This window comes from Pieris brassicae, chromosome 4 (genome assembly GCF_905147105.1).
Source record: "Pieris brassicae chromosome 4, ilPieBrab1.1, whole genome shotgun sequence".
Classification (NCBI taxonomy): domain Eukaryota; kingdom Metazoa; phylum Arthropoda; class Insecta; order Lepidoptera; family Pieridae; genus Pieris; species Pieris brassicae.
The window spans coordinates 10163470-10180724 of NC_059668.1; the positions used below are offsets into that span (position 1 = coordinate 10163470).

The following is a 17255-nucleotide window of genomic DNA, read 5'->3' on the forward strand; positions in this document are numbered from 1 at the left end:
ATGTAATAACTTACAATGCAGCACACGTTTAAAATAATTAGTATTCCTTTAGCGCATAAAACGCTGAAAGTCTTTATTTTTTTCATTTTTACGACCGTTTTCTTACCGACCATATTGAATACTGAAAGAGTATCTTTGTTGTAATACCAATAAGCAAGCAAATTTGAGCCTTATCATTTTACTTTAGGGTTAACTTTAAAAACATTACTATCTTTGTAATATTTCTCATAGGAAATAACAGATGTACTGAATATATAATTCTACTTGGGCTGACTGTCCTAGATTTAAAATGTAAGTCAATCAATGAAACGCTGTATATTTTATCAATACTAAAAAAAATACCTAACGCTCAGACGTATATATATATAAAGTTATTATTTTATAAAAAAAGATGTTTATTTATTATAAATTATTATTTATAGAGCATTAAATAGATCAATGTTTCTCCCCGTGAAGCCATTCGCCAAGTCGTTTTAGGATCCTTGTGGTGTTAATTATTATTTTCTTTAGCCCTATATAATTATGTATTTACGAATATACACCATTCGCGAATGCTTGCGGGCCCATGCGACAATTCTTCAATACAAAGAGTATCTCATTATATGTATACATACGAGTTTATGTTTGCTCGATATTGCGGGTTGGATCTGGTTAGCGCTACGCCTCCTTAAGTTCTCATGTCATTTGCAAAAATGTATAACTCAGTTCATAATTATCTAATTGTCCTGCATCTAAAGCGTGTGACATTTGAAGGCAAGTGTAATATAAAATAAAAATACCATACTATTTTTATTACATTTATTTTAATTTATTAATAATAAATAAGTACTAACCTAATAATCTCATAGGTAATACAATGTATTATACAAGCATTTTATAGTATGCATAGTGTTAATTATAATTTTCACTGTTTTTCGGAAATGTTTACGCTACATAGCTTGTAAATTCTATGAATACTATTCTTACAACTCTGTTTAAAACTAATTTATTACATAATTAGAGTAAGTATGGATGCTATCAAGAAGATAGAAGCACTGATGGTTCCACTGGAGTTCCCCGGGGTCACGTGATCACTGAAAGAAATTATCCAGAATTGAATAATGTCAAATTTTAGTAGAACTAGTTTATCCAACAGGTTTTTTTTAATTTTGTGAACGTTCAACCTTCACAATTTTACCGCTGAGCTACGGAGCGCAGATGTCGAGTTGGGATGACTCGTTTCAAAATTCAACATCGCAGGGCTGTGGGTGCCTGCATGTCGCACCACGATGTATTCAAAAAATGTACGTGAATATCAAACTATTTAATCATCTTGCTAGAAGTTATATATCACTGTAATGCTTTCAAGCGGAACGTGCCTTTGAGGCTTGGTCGAGTATTTGGACCCTTATGGTCTAATTTTACAGCAACTCAAAATAACCTAACTTATCTTGATATTCGTATTATATGACATTTACATGCCTGATTGTGCGGATTTTTATAATTAATCGATCTAATTTTTTCAAATAAATGGTGTATTACTTATTTAAGTCCGGCTCGCAATCTCTATTGGGAGATACAGGTAGCGCACCGTAGTACCTTATCTATTGAATTCTCAAACACGGGTGTTTTTAACTAACTTAGGTGGTCATAATCAATAAATACAATAGAAAGTCTAGTATTATTACTTTTTAATTATTTATTACTTATTACTTTTACTTTATATTAAAATATACTGTATATTATTATATATAATATATATAAATAAACACTAGTATGACTATTGAAATTGCGCACCTGCCGACAAAACAAATTAAAACTTCTTGGTCAAAGTACGAATTGAAATCTGACTTACTAAGAACAAAGCACAGACTATAGACGAAACGGTGAGTTTGATTATGATTGGACAAACGGACACAGTACCATGGACTAAAGATGCGGTTGGCCAACTACAATCAAGTTGATTTAGGCATGTAGATAATGAATTTCTGCCTTAATCATTTTTTAAGCCAATTTCATTTTACTATGAATATTACATATAAAGTTTAGTTAGTTTTGTTATTGTAAACTTAGTCTACGTTAGATATTGTTATATCCTTCTTGTTCTACAGTTAGGCCTGAGGCCTCAGAATTCTAAATTTTATTTTGCATAATGTCTTGCGCGTGAAATTGTATACCTCTTTAAGGTTGTTTGAAGTAAATTATAAAACCCTTCAGGCCGACCGGTCAAAAGAGTGACTCCCTTCCCTTTAGGAGGAATACCTTCGTCTTCCCACAAAGGTTTTATATACGACGTATACCAAAATGGAATAATAGGGAATATAATGTTAATATCATGAAATTGTATTTTATGATTTTTTTACTGTTGTTGTCAGCAGATTTACGTTCAGATGGCGCCACCAAAAAAATATTATGACAATTCTTAAGGGAAATTCGTTATGAGTGACTCCAAATCGAACACTCGAGATCTCTCACTAAGTCTCGATCGTAAAACTTACCCATAAAACCTTCTATTACATACAGTATCACTCTTAGTTCATATATTTGTTTCTTTTGTAATATTGAAATAATTTCAGTACAACCTTAATAAAGAATGTCACAATTATTTATTTAGTTAATTATGTGGACTTATTTAATAGATAAGATCGCATAGTGGTACAAGTAAAAAACATAGAAATGCATTTTGTTATGAGGAAGATCTATTGAATATTTAATTACCGTATTTTTCCTTAACATTATGCTTATTCGTGGAATTTTCCATACATTAGTTTTTTTATAAAGATCATCTTTCATTACATACATTAAGGATTTAAAATAAACATAAATGCTTGTATGTATAGGGCATTTGATGAATCTAGAATTTATCGAAATTACTTAACCTTTCAGTATTACAGAGAGTCAAACATTAACAGTTAAATTAAGCCATTATTACAATCCCAATCATGGCTTTGAATAAGGGATAACAAATATTGTTAACTGTAGATTACACAAAAGCTAAATGGAGGATTCTTATTTCCTTAACAAATCGGGCACAACGTTCTTTACATTTAAATTATATTATGCAGTTGTACAACTGTTAGTAAAATATTGGAACCTACACAATTCCAACAACACCACAAGCGGCACGTCCACCAGCATTTCCAGTCGTCTTGGAATCGGGATGATCAGTTCTTCCATAGTCATCATCACTTTCATGTAGGACAATAGACCTTCCCAGAATGCAGTGAGGGCCATACAGAGCGATCATGGTGTCCGTAAAATCGATTGTAGCCACGGAATCTTCATTAAAGACTACGTTGCCCAAGTCACCGACATGACGGTTGTTGTCGTTCGGATGGCCGTGTTGTTTCTGGTCAAAGAGATGAATTATACAAATATTTAAAAAAAAAAAATAATTACATATGTATATTTGAGATGGATGAAAAATGATTATGAAATATAATTATATACCTTTTTTGTATTACTATAAGGAGTAATAATATATATTTATAGACGTGTATAATTTAAGTCCTATCGATCACGGGCTAGTTTGTGTTTGAGTTGTTTATCATTCGGAAGTTCGATGGCCTAGAACTATAATTTTGTCCAAAAGACTCATCACTTATTATATATTATGTCTGTGAATTCATGAACTTACTAATAACTACAATACTAATACATGAAATGATCTACAAATGTTTTTTTTTGCAGCTCACTTCTATAAAAATTACATATCCACTCGGCCACTATTTAAGGCTTTACTTGGTTAAACTATCGCGGAATATGCTTAAAAGGAGTATTAAAATTATCCACAGTGCATCATGAGCACACCCTACACACACTTTCACACCATCACACTAATTAGGCCGAATTAGGTATTGCTTAGATAAATGTTTTTATTATTCTTATTAGTTTTTGCTACTGTGGGGCAAACTAGCTGCTGTGGTCTCTGGCAGAATGACCAGTGCTGTGGAACAACTCTGCTTCTCAGCTGAGCCAGGCCCATTTACAACCACAGCACACACGCATTACATAGTTAAAACGTACGTTGTTCTTTTAAAAGAAAATTGTTATCTCTCATTCTTTTTTAATTTTTTTATCTTTGATTATTGTTATTGTTAATTTTATATATTTATGTTAGCTGTAGGATTACGCAATAATAAATAAACTACGATAGTTTTATAACGTAAGTATGTATTTATAATATTAACGTCGTTTTCCCTTCTTAAGTTATCCAACGTAATCGTATCGATATCGAATTGTGTTTCCGGTTTAATGAATGCGTACTTTCGTTAAAACTGATATAGTTTACGTACAACGGGACTGGACGTTAAGTCCGTCTTCAGATTGCCAAAATGTATTGAATTTTGACATACGGGAGTCATATTTCGCGCTCTCGTTTGTGAATCGTACTCTTATTAGACCACTTCTACTTTATGTTGTATGAATAATGGGGTAAAACTATGGTTACAAAATTTATAGTCACTTAAATACTATATAATAGAGTATTTTATTAGTATATAAATAAAGAATTTCTTATCGGATAAACAGAAAAGTCATTTACTGTTGTTTTATCTAACTTGCGTAATTTGTATTTACAAAGAAATAACTATTTAATATTCGATTCAAGTGAAAAACAATGCACGTACAATTATGACGAAAATTTTACAAGAAATACCTGTTCCAGTTACCGCTTATACAACAGATTATCAATTTATATATCTAGCTTCAAAGACTCGCCATATTTAGAATATATTTGTTATTTTTTACCGTGGCTTGAGGGCCAAAGGAAATAAGGCTCGTTAAACCTAATGTTAACGTATTTTTGGTTCCTTAATGCGTTCCAAAACAGATTAGAAATGATTTGGCTTCACAGAAGGTATCTTAAATTTAGTGTTCAGCTAACATTGTTACTTTCTTGAAGTCGTTTCAACCATGGATACCTTGCCATTACTTACCTTTTCAGGGTTAAAATGGGGCCCAGCAGAGGCACACCCTCCTGATAGATCCCCCTTCTCATGAACGTGGAAGCCATAGCGACCAGCTGGTAGACCAATTACCACACCTTCCACATGAACTTTGTGCTCATCGACTTGTGTAAATGTGATGTTGCCTTGGATGTTATTTTTCCGCAGTGGTTCTGTTAGAAATACTTTCGCGACTAGTTTTTGCTGAAATTAAGACATTTTAAATTTAGAAATATATAATGACAAAGGTAAAGTATTCAACTGATTAAATAGTTATTACGGATCGTCGCGTGTGCTCTCTATGATTGTCCCAACCAAAAAAACGAGTACTGTAGCTCTACCAAGACATAGTTTAAAAATTCTGTATAAAACATGGGCAATATATCAGTGAGCATAAGAATTCTTAAAAGTTTTTTGACTCGCAGTAGTATTTAGCCACTTTTTTTAGTATAAAGCCACTAGAGGCGCTATAAAATTTGTCTTAGAAATAATATTATACGTATAATTCTATGTCAAACTTGCCAAACATGGCAAAAAAAATTATTGATGTGACGAAAAGGAATCGTCTCGATTACTTTTCGTCACATCAATAAATTTTTTTGGCATGTTTGTTTGTAGTTCCTTAAATTTAAAGTATTTTCTCTCGTCTCGCGAATTTCAGAATGATCGCCGCTCATAGATTTGGAAGAGTTCAGCCAGTGAAGTTATCAGTGCAGATACGCAAACCGTACATATAGCTTTTTTCTTACTTACATTTTCGGCTGACACAGCACACAGCAACACGAACACAGCTAACAAATACGCTACCATATTGATCTGAAATTATCACTTATATTTTAATAATTACAAAGTTGCCTTAAGTCAGCTTTAGATTGCTTTGCCAAAATTTTATATAAACACTAACTAAAGCGTTGAATCCTGGCCAATACGGAAATCTGAAAGGAGAAAAATCTATGCTCAGGACATGTGATATTGGAGGTGGATGCTAAGGATTCCCTGGACAGCTAAGAAAACAAAACAAAGAAAACAGACGGTTACAAGTAATAAACCGTCATTCGACACTTTTTTACTAACGCATTTTAGACATGTAACACGCAGAGATCCAGAAAGCCTAGAAAAACTGATCGATACTAGTAGAGTGGAGGGCAAGAAGTTGTACGGCGACTTTCAGAAATGAAGAGTGATACTGAAGAAGAATATATGAACACTAGAAATAACGAACGAACGAAGTCGCTGATAAGAATCCTTTTTCCATCAGAAAGCATTTGAAAATGTCATTCTGTCATCCTATCTTCGAAGTGTTATTTTTCTTATCACAATGGTTTGACTCATCTGAAATTCCCGATATCGTGAAAATTTATATAATATGTTTAAAAATGGTAGTGGTTTTTAAAGACAAATTCTTCTAATGCATAGATCTCGTGTCTCCAACCCAGTTAATTTCCAAGTTTCTTTAACAATCATTGAATATGTATAAATTGATTTGACATATAATATGATAAAAAAGCTATCTCACGCATTTGTTTTTCATTGTAAATATATAAAAAATTTAAAGTATCGCAGAAAAGTTATATATCATATTTGATATTAAAATATAACCATATTCTGGAGACATATATTTCAATACACACACAATTACTCACTACACGATACAAATAAATAAAAATAAAATATATTAAAATAAAAATAATTAAATTTTATCCTTCCAGTTACTAAGACAAATTACGATACATTGACGAATGACCAAATACTTCCATAGTATACCGATTTTAAAAACTTGAAAAGGGACTCATAGTTATATATAGATAGTACAATTTTTTATGGCTAAATCAGTACCATACTTATTCTCCGAACAAAATTTGTATACCACTGTTTACTGACTTCAAAAAGCTTCAAATGAAGAGTATATCTCGAGTGTTTTTTTCACCGTTTCATAATGAATAATATATATCTCTAAAATAACCTTCAATAACAAGAAACACGACTTACCTCGCTCAGGTCTTGAATAGTCAATGAGGCAAAAGTGCAATTTAACACATACACAAACAACACCAGAATACATTGATCTCCCAATACCGGTATAATATAAAACTATCGTCGAAATACTTTAAGAAAACAGGGGTCATCTTAAAATGGGGTTACTGATTGGTAATCTAGAATGTACTTGTTATTAATCTGTCCGTCATTGTTATGTTTTGGTAATACGTGAAGGTGAAAACCAGAAAACTACTAAAATAATTTTTGATCAGACTTATTTAATAGATATCTGAAAAAATCATTGGCGCAGATAGAAAAATATGAATATGGGGTAGGAAAAAGTAATCAGTTAGATGCAGTGCCTCATGTCTTTAACAGTATGTAGGGCTCAACACAATAGTAAACTAAATATCTAATTTAGTTTTTTTTTATAATTACGACTTTTTAAATAATGTTTGTACAAGTATTTTTAAAGAAGTGAACCAAGAAGAAAAGTTATGTTTGCAAAGGCTTCTCAATCTTCAGACGAACGTAAGTCACACAGAACCCGAAGCTAACTTTTTTAGCTATTTTAAAGCAGTTCATAAATACCAAAGGATTTGTTAAGATGAATTTAAACGAGCTCGAGTCAAACTGGTTACATTGCACAATGTATTGCAACTTTGAAAGTATATGCTACTAACAGTAACAACAATATTTACATATAAATAAATACTGAGTTTTCGGGATCAGATAGTGGAAATTTGTAGCATTTTTTTTTTCATTTTTATGCAAATGCGTTATGCATACCTTCTCGCGGCACAGTTGCTTCGTGGTGAATGGTTCTGTGGGCTGCTGCGCATACCCAAGGCGGTTCCAGCAATCGCCCGAGGCAGGACACTGTAACTGCGTAGCCTTCTCCGCCACAAAACAACTCTCCTATGGCCATGAATGATGTGCAATGGAACTTGACACAGCAAATTGGCCATTGACATCGACCAGTTCACCTTGATTTGTAAAGCTGGGAGAGGTCGGATACAATGCTTCTTTTGAAAGCATGCTGCAGAAGCTGCTGAAGCCGTGCTGAAGCGTCTGCGTGCCCAGGATTACACAAGGCATTGCACGCAACGGCGACAAACATCACGGCCATCTCAAGCTTCTGCAATGCCTTGATTAGAGTTATGTATAGGCTTCGAATGGAACTAATAAAAATAAACTCTTTTGTTGGAGCGCATTTAGAATAATTTTACTAGTTTTATTTTCCTACCATGCCTTATTGTATTCAACATTATTTGTCTTGGAGATGGTGGGGTACAATAAATTAGAAACAAAACGGGACTTATAGGTGGGCTTCTATCTACTTGCTTAAATCCTTGCGGGGGGTGGAGAGCAAGTGTTCTCCAGATCTCCAAGAACTCGGTTTCTCTGACCCAGGGGATATGATGTGCGACGGCGAAGGCTATGGTTGTTTGCGATACCAAGGACCATAAACAGTCTGTTACACAGAACTACCATAACAAAGACTTACTGAATGTTGTCTCCGACATTATCGACATCTTTATATGTTTGCAAAGTAAAATCACAGTAGCGATTTAGACAATATCCTATTGGTTTATTATGGATAGTGTATCTATTAGAATAATTAAATAACTTCACTTTTGTTTGTAAAAACACTAAACCATAAAGCTTAAACTTAAATAAACTAAATTGAATAATGATTTTACTAATGAAATTTGTTTTGAATTTATTTCACCTTCACTTATTACGACGATTTTATAAAAAGTTCGATCCTCTAAGAAATTTATACAGACCTTGTCCTTACAATAACGAACATAATTTCCTTTAAGTGTGTAAGGTCAAAAATGCTGGCGATGTTTTAAAACTATCGAATAAAGCAGATAGGATAAGAATCAGATGTTCAGGGGGTAATCAAGATGTTCTTTGGGTTTAGGCGTTACATTTATTTAGGGGGGTACCAAAATAAACATCAAGCGTGAGTTAAGTTCGTTAGCGGTTGTTGTGGGGATGTAGAAACACTTTGTTTGAAGTTGGGATCAACTAGATCAATCTTAAACAGGGGTACACATTTCGATACAAGTGTGTCCTTTTTGAATATTATCCGAAACAAGAATGTTGTATTACTATGTATGAGTGTGTAGAAATGTAAAGGGCATATTTTGGCTTCAAGTGTGCGAACTTAACATTTGGTTTGTTTGCTAACATGTGGTTTACGCTTCTAATTATTAACATTTATATATGTAAATTAACCAATGTTACGTTACATAACTCATGGCTATAACTGAAATATCAAATCTATATGACGCCACCATCGAAAAAACAGCAATTTTATACTATTTGAATGTATTTTTGATGCATATTTGAAATTACCTCTAAAACCGAGAGTACAACAAAAAATTTAGAGGTTTTTAAACGACATTTAGGGGTATATGAAGGGAGAACATTATGTAGGAGTTGGCTTCACTGCTGTCAGTGTATCTACTCGTTGTTGTACTCGGTCGTGTATATGCCATCGCAGTATGACAGAATATATTACACTTGGGTATAATTGTTAATGATTAATTTCGTTATGTGTTTTATAATGATTGAGGCTTATGTTTAAGATTTATATGTCCGCTTGTACACCTTGGTCTAGTTATAAAAGTTCAATATCACTTTGGTGATTTATCACATTCTGCAACCTTCCATTGGCGTTGTACCTTCTTCAAAGTATATGTATATACATACGTCAAGGCACAATACAAAATACCATCCGTGTCACTTCGACGTTCAACTAAGCGTTTTTTGCGGCAATTTTTGCAGCGCACCACCACCATGTGGAACTAGCTGCCTACTAAAGTATTTAAAAACCAATTCGACTTACAGTCCCAAAAGGAAAGAGCGTACCAATTCTTAAAAGGCTGGCAACTAATTGCGAGCCTTCTGGCAATGTGAGTCGATGGGTGGCGAAATCACTTAAGATCAGGCGAGCCTGCCTGCCCGTTTGCCTCCACATAAAAAAATACACAAGAAAAAGCTGAATGATTTTTATATTAATTAATATCTCATCTTAACAATTGCACAGCTTTATAATCTATATGCAGCGCCAATCAATAAATTAAACGTACGTTTGGCTAGACTTTTATTTTTTTAATGTTTTGCAATATCAAAAAAAATATTTTATGTCAGCGACGCGGACAGTTATTTATATACACAGTATATCAGGTAGAATTATAACACCAACTAGGGAAAGAAGGCAAAACTCTATTTCAAATAACCCTACTTATAATTCAGGTACCTACTGATACATATTAATATTAAAATAAGATCAGATTTCATTATAAAGGTTCTATTGTAACAATCGTTGCACCAGTACCGTAAAATTTTCAAAGATTTTTAGGTAAAATTTGGAGAGCAAATATCTTTTGGTACTTTTGACTGACCAATTCTTATTCATAGGCAAACTTAGCGCTTAGAATTTTGACAAACTCATAATTCACATACGTAGCTATTATCAAAACATTTTCTAATCCACCTATGATAACGCAAATATAAATTAATTTCAGCATGTATTTAAAGTGATAACATTTATCTATTAAATCGCCTTACTTATAAAACCTATGTATGTGTCATGCAATAAGTGTGTCCTTCGGTTTTGCGTTTGTTCTAAAGATGTGTTTAACAAACGCAAAATATATAGTATCAATAAACCTAAGACATTTATGTTCATGTTATTGTTACGATTAGTTATTATTAGTATATGTAATTAATTTTTTTTAATTTTTAAACTAATAACGAGAAGTGTGGGCTACACTTCTCGTCATCTCTGTGGTCGTAGATCGGTTGGTCGTCGGTCGCTCATACCGCTTGTGGTCAAATGGACTTCTCTTTATAAGTGGGCTTCTAATAATCGTTCGTATAAAAATTGTATTCAAGATAGTTAGCGAATTTGTCGTTCGCGTAAGGGAAGGTGGCCACACAATCAATGAGTTGAGTTGTACTAGACAACTCAACCTAAAACAATACATTCATGATTCTCTTCTTCCAAATGACCCAAAGGCCTAAGGCATTTTTCTGTATTCGTTAAGCGAACACAAGGATAATTTATGTTAAATTCTAGTGAGTATTCGTTGTTAGTAGTAAATAATTTTAATTTTAGTAGTTGTTGCAAAAGATAACATAATATTTAAAAATAACCTATTTTCTTTGACTGATATACCAATATGCGAATTTATGATGTATTCAATAAAAACTAAATATTAATCTTATATACTTTCACAAGGAAAATATTTATATTTATGGTTGACGCTGATTAGAAGACATTATTTCATCTATAACAATTGAACAACAATATATTTTATATAATACTATATTTTAATTAGAAAACTATATGCTAAATTTAATATTACACTAAATATGTTTTTATTCAACCTTGTAAACCACGAAACATATACCTACATAATTAATACACTAATATCGATTCGATATATTTAATTATTATTATTATAAATAATAAATAAAAACGACAAAAGTGTAATTAGAAATGACACTTACCAAATTTTAACACTGTCAATTACGAGAGCTAACAAATCCACACAACACCACCACTCAATACCACTGATAATATGTATCAAATCATTACGCGATATACTTGTAAACCTTGTTGATAAGATGTAGAAAGTAGAGTAAGTGATTAAGGTTATGAAACTAGAGATCAGTATTGGCCAAGGGACTTCAGCATAACACTAAGGTCGTGCGATCAAATCCCATGAAAAGATGTATTTTTCTTTCTCATCCGCATACGACACTCTTACACTGAACTACTTTTGAGTATTCTAGGCAGATTTATAATATTAAAATTTCCGCGGTATCATCTTAGGCATAATTATTTATTATTAAATAGACATGCGAAAATTATAAGCGCCTGATGTATAGAGTCTGCAATTGTACTTCAATAAGAATTAAAAAACAGTCAGGCGAAAAATTTAATTTTTATTTTATTCACCCTGGTTCCGGTGCGTGTTTTGACTTTCTGCTGGGTAACGGTGGTGCTGGTTCACCTTGAAGCTGAGAAAGGGCGCAGCGGACTGCTGACAACATTTCTGGGGTGGATTTTCTGCTTCTGGGTGCGTGGGGACGGTGGGGACGGGACATTCGTTCGGCTGTTGCAGTTCCTTCTAAAATATATAGGTATAGTTGTGATCGTCGATAAATTTAGGGTTTACAGGAATGTATATTAACGTAAAGGATTTTAACGATCTTCTTTAGCATCTCCAAGTTTCGGTAAACAAGGTTAAACAAAATTGGCTAAGTTTTTAACTTAATCTTTTTAGACCAGGCCACGTTTTAAAAAATATCTATTAGGTCATTATTTTCGTTTACAATGGCGGCATAAACGGAATGGTTATTAAGGGTGATTCATGGATCTTGCCTTTTGTGTAATCATAAATATGATCTACCGACTTACATTTGTGAGCCTTGATGATTATAATATCTTACAATATCTGGGAAAGTGTACAAATGTCGCCCACAAGGACAGAAGGGAATGACATAAATATGATATTGAAGTTGTTGTGAATATTATTGAACTGATAAAAAAAAATTCGCAGGGAAGATGACAATTTACATAAACTATATTTTGACGTTGAGCAAAGCGTTAAATAATAAACAGTAGAATTATATATATATATATATATATATATATATATATATATATATATAATTCTACTGGACAGATTGGAATGAATCTTTTGTATGCGTTTGGGTGGCGTCCTGGATGGTATACATTCATTAATCAGCCCGGCAGATGGTGCTGCAGTCAGTTTCTAGGTTATTTATTTATACAGAAAATAAACTGCTGGTATACATAAAAGTCCTGTGAATGTGTTTGTAATTTAACTCATAAACGGCTGGATAGACTTTGATGAAATTTTTTGTGTGCTCAAGTGGAGTTGGGACTGTCGAATGAGAAAATCGAATAATGTAAATTATTCGATTTTTTGTAGAAATATTCGATAGCATATCAACGGTATTGGAATTCCTACGAACAAAATTTTATAATTATACAATTACGAAAAAGTTATACTTTTATCGGCTGTGATTAAATAGTTTTCGAATATTTTATATTCCTAGTTTGTAAATACCTTATTGGTTTATAAACCAGGCGGCCATGTCAACATCTGACTAATATTACAGATACATAATTGTTTCTATGTAAATTTAAACTCATCATCTCATAGCTTATCGTAAAACATTTAAATTGCCTTAATGAAAATCATACGTTAAACGTAAGGTATATACTGATATATATTGCATAATATCCAACTGAACGGAATCATATGTCAGTTTAATAATATAAGTGTCTTTGAATAATGAAATGTATCGGACATTCCAAACTCAAAGGTTTTTAATTTATACAGAGCACATTGGGAAATTTGTCACAATATCTATCAATTACTAGCGTAATCTGTTTTCCAAATAAACTTTCTGAGTATAGAATTAATTGCACTGGTTCTGTGGTATGCTCTCTCTATTCAAATAAATGTCTTTGGTTATTTAATATCATCACATACGGGCTGGGCATATTGTTAATGATTAGTAAAATAAATTAAACTTAATTTAGTACTAACGATTTACTCTGGGTCGCTCCCTATCATCATCATTCTTCTCACAGCAGGAGCAGAAGTAGCACGGTATACCTGGAACACCACAGCACAATGCACCCCAAAGCCATTTATTCAAAGTACTCCCAGCTCTAATCCAGGCTGATGATCGGTCACTTTGATTGTCGTAGACAAAATCGCGGTTCATTTTAGGTCACCATTGCTATGTTTTTATTTACGTTTGTTCATACAATTGACATTATTGATAATTGAAATTGAACGCCGTGTTTTTTTATTGCGAAAAAAGGTTTTATTGCAGTGTTCATATTGTTAATAAACTCTTTAGCATGATGATTTGTACCTCAGTGCCAGAGGACTCGCGAATACGGTCTTTAATTCCATTCCATGAGAATATCATCAGCAACTAAGTTAAAATAATATTGTTTCTGGTTTTTAGCTACACCTACAGTCCTTCCGACCGAACACAGTTTTTTAACCAATAACAGCGGTCATGTTATAACCTATTTAATATTAGGTCCTTACATATGAAATTGGCGTTTTGTATGGGAGGAACAAAAAGTCGAATATGTTTAAATATAATATATTTAATTAATCAAAGTATGAACCATTGTTTTCTATGCACTTTTGCCATCTCATAGGTAGTTCATTGATCCCTTTACTAAAAAAACCAGTCGGACGGGAATCAATAAAATCTGTGAAGGCGATTTGGACTGCCCCATCAGAGTTAAATTTTTTCCCTTGCAAGAAGTTGTCCAAATTTCGAAAAAAATGGTAATCTGTTGGAGCAAGGTCCGGGCAATATGAAGGATGTCTTAGACTTTCCAATTGAAGCTCTTCTAATTTGGTAGCCGTCTGTTGTGCAGTGTGTGGTCTAGCGTTGTCGTGAAGTAGCAGTGGCGTGGAGCGATTGACCAGCCTAGGCTGTTTAGCCGCTAGCTTTTCCATCATGGTTTGCAATTGCTGGCAATAGACATCAGCCGTAATAGTCTGGCTAGATTTGAGAAAACTGCAATGAACAATACCGGCACTAGTCCAACAAACGTTTACAAGTAACTTTTTTGGGGTTAATTGTCGCTTGGGGCAGGATTTGGCTGGCTGGCCAGGATCCAACCATTGCGCTGAGCGCTTCCGATTATCGTAAAGAATCCATTTTTCATCACAGGTAATGATTCGGTTTAAAATACCTTCATTATTGTGCCGGTTCAGTAATATAACGCAGCAGTCGACGCGCGTTTGCCGGTTTGCTTCAGTCAATTCGTGAGGTTTGACCCACCTTTCAAGCTTTTTAATCTTCCCAATTTGCTTCAAGTGAATTAAAACAGTTTTATCACTAACACCGCAGCCTGCAGCTAACTCGGACGTGGTTTGCGATGGATCCGCTTCCACAATAGCCTTCAATACTTCATTATCAACTTGGGTCTCAGGCCGTCCACGGGGCTTGTTCTGCAGGTCGAAATTTCCAGAACGAAAACGTTGGAACCAAAAACGAACTGTGTTTTCTTTTGCAACATGACCGCCATACACATCATTCACCCTTCGAGTCGTTTCCGCAGCACTAGTGCCACGGCGGAACTCGTACTCGTAAATAATGCGATACTTTAAGTTTTCCATTTTGTAAAATGAGTGACGCAAACAGAAAAAAAACAGATGAAAAAAACAAATGAATGACGGTCATCGAAGCACAAATACATGAGTAAATAGTTGTACAAATTTGAATTTGAAATTCCTAACCAAAGAGGAGGTATTTGAGGTCAAAGAGGCCAGTACGACCAAACGCCAATTTCATATGTAAGGAACTAATATTTTATATTGAATAGTGACTCCATTCCCGTCACTTACACGTGTTGCCATCGGACTCTAACACGTCGTATCTGTTTGTTTCCAACTGCACTAGTTTTAACTCTTATACGTGACTCACTCTCTAAACGAAATTTGATATAAGTTCATTCTTGTTATGTTATTTTCAGTATCATGCCAGTCTATTTATTTATTTATTAAAGATACATTGTATATTTTACAAAATCTTTCATCTAAAATGTATGACAATTTAAGTAAACATAAGTGTTTCAAAACAGAAATTAAAAATTTAAAAAAAAATTAAAACATATACAAGATAAAATTGAAAGAATTTTTGGTAAAGTAGAAAAAATTATTGAAAAAAAAAAAGTAACAAGTCTACATCGTTTTACAAAGATAGGGGGAATGGAGTCTAGGCAATATCCTCTGGAGTGGAACTGCCAACAAGTGATTCATCATATTAGGAATGCTTGTCTTGCGCTTATATTTAGTATAGCAATCATCATAAAGTTTATGACAACGTTTTCTGATAATGTATTTAATACTCGATTTCGTCTCGAGCATTCTTGTATATTCGATACCTCTGACGTATCTTTTCTTTTTCAGCAAGTAGTTTTGTTAAGGAAGAACTGAACCACACCGGATATTACATTTCATGATGGACGTTTTAGGAAGCAATTTATTTATAGTAGTGTAGTATGTGAGAATTTGTAGAACACAGATACCATATCATTAACGTTATCATGAGCGCATAGGCTATCATTCCAGTCGATGGTTTTCAGATTCCCTATAATAGACACATAGTTAGCTTTATAAAAAAAATAATTTTCTGTTACCTCTCGTTCACAAAAAGATATTTCAGAATATTCAATACTTATCAATAAGCTTTAATGATTCAGAGGGGGCTAATAAATTAATACTAAATAAAAAAAACGATCATCCCTATTACCTATACTGTTAAATTGCTTGCTAGACATAAAATCAATCAAGGCAAAGCCAAGTGTATTGTTATAATTACAAGGTGTCATAAAACTCCATAGCGATCTAGAATTAATGAACCCTAGATTGAAATCACCAAGAATAATGACGTCATCGCTTAAGTTCAAAGCTCTGGTCAATGCTGTCTAAAAAAAGTGTCAAAGTCCCAATATTTGCAGAAGGAGACCGATATACTATACATATTGAAAGTTTCTTTATTATTAGGTTAATATTTATATGTGAGGTGACCCATTAGTCCTCAACATCCGATTCCAATGCCTCAACTCTGAAAGAAGAAATTTCTTTGGAGACTCCACAAATCGATTGGGTATTGGTAGAACTTGGACGATCTCTACGATAAACAGTGTATCTATTGTAAAATAATTTCATGTTTAAAATGAGAGCGATGATCTTATAATTAGAAGTTGACAAACATTTCAGAAAGTTTGCCGATATAGTTCTCAACCCTTGAACGTTTTGATAATAAATATTAAGCACCGTAATAAAAACAGTAAGTTACTAATCTAAAGATACAAAAAGCTTACAATCTAATATACTATACTATAATAGATGTTAAAAGATTTACAGTCTCGTTATTCTTTATAAACAAGGCTTGGCTGTTTTAGTTCTTTCTTGTAAAAACGCGTCCATTGCGAACCCATACAAATTTATATCGCTTCTCTTTTGCTTTCAAGCGTGTGGCCGCGTAAAGACCATTGTTCATTAACGTTAAATGCTCAGATACAAAAATGGGTTTCTTTGTTCCTCCGATACCAAGATAATGAGAGTTCAGTTTATCTTGTGGATTCCTCTTATTAAATTTGCTAACAGCAAGTCTAGTAATACTGTTAACGAGTGTTGTAGACAGCTTAATTCTATCTCGAAACTGTCTTGATTTACATTAATAATATTTAACCTGTACTATTTTTAGTATTGTTTTATATTTGGATTCATAGAACAAAAAACATAGTGAGCAAGA

The 17255-nt window shown here is 33.2% G+C and overlaps 1 protein-coding gene and 1 long non-coding RNA gene across 2 annotated transcripts; both read right to left on the reverse strand.

The window, feature by feature from the left end:
- Positions 1-842: 842 nt before the first annotated feature.
- LOC123708793 (superoxide dismutase [Cu-Zn] 5-like) lies at positions 843-6926 on the reverse strand. Its single transcript, XM_045659685.1, has 5 exons — positions 6915-6926; positions 5679-5741; positions 4917-5129; positions 3078-3328; positions 843-1073 (listed from the first exon to the last, which is right to left on the reverse strand). The coding sequence occupies exons 2-5, from the start codon at positions 5733-5735 to the stop codon at positions 989-991; spliced, it is 606 nt and encodes a 201-aa protein (XP_045515641.1). The 5' UTR covers positions 5736-5741; positions 6915-6926; the 3' UTR covers positions 843-988.
- Positions 6927-11853: 4927 nt separating this feature from the next.
- On the reverse strand, positions 11854-13612 carry LOC123708796. The gene is made up of 2 exons (XR_006753654.1): positions 13508-13612; positions 11854-12052 (listed from the first exon to the last, which is right to left on the reverse strand). It is a non-coding gene; the product is annotated as an uncharacterized LOC123708796 (long non-coding RNA).
- Positions 13613-17255: the final 3643 nt, after the last annotated feature.

Coding starts and splice junctions, on each gene's coding strand:
- LOC123708793 (XM_045659685.1), bottom strand. CDS start 5,735: ATGGTAGCGTATTTGTTAGCTGTGTTCGTGTTGCTGTGTGCTGTGTCA. Junction 3,329..4,916: donor CCCATTTTAACCCTGAAAAG/GTAAGTAATGGC, acceptor CTCTTTGACCAG/AAACAACACGGCCATCCGAA. Junction 1,074..3,077: donor TGTGGTGTTGTTGGAATTGT/GTAGGTTCCAAT, acceptor AATTTCTTTCAG/TGATCACGTGACCCCGGGGA.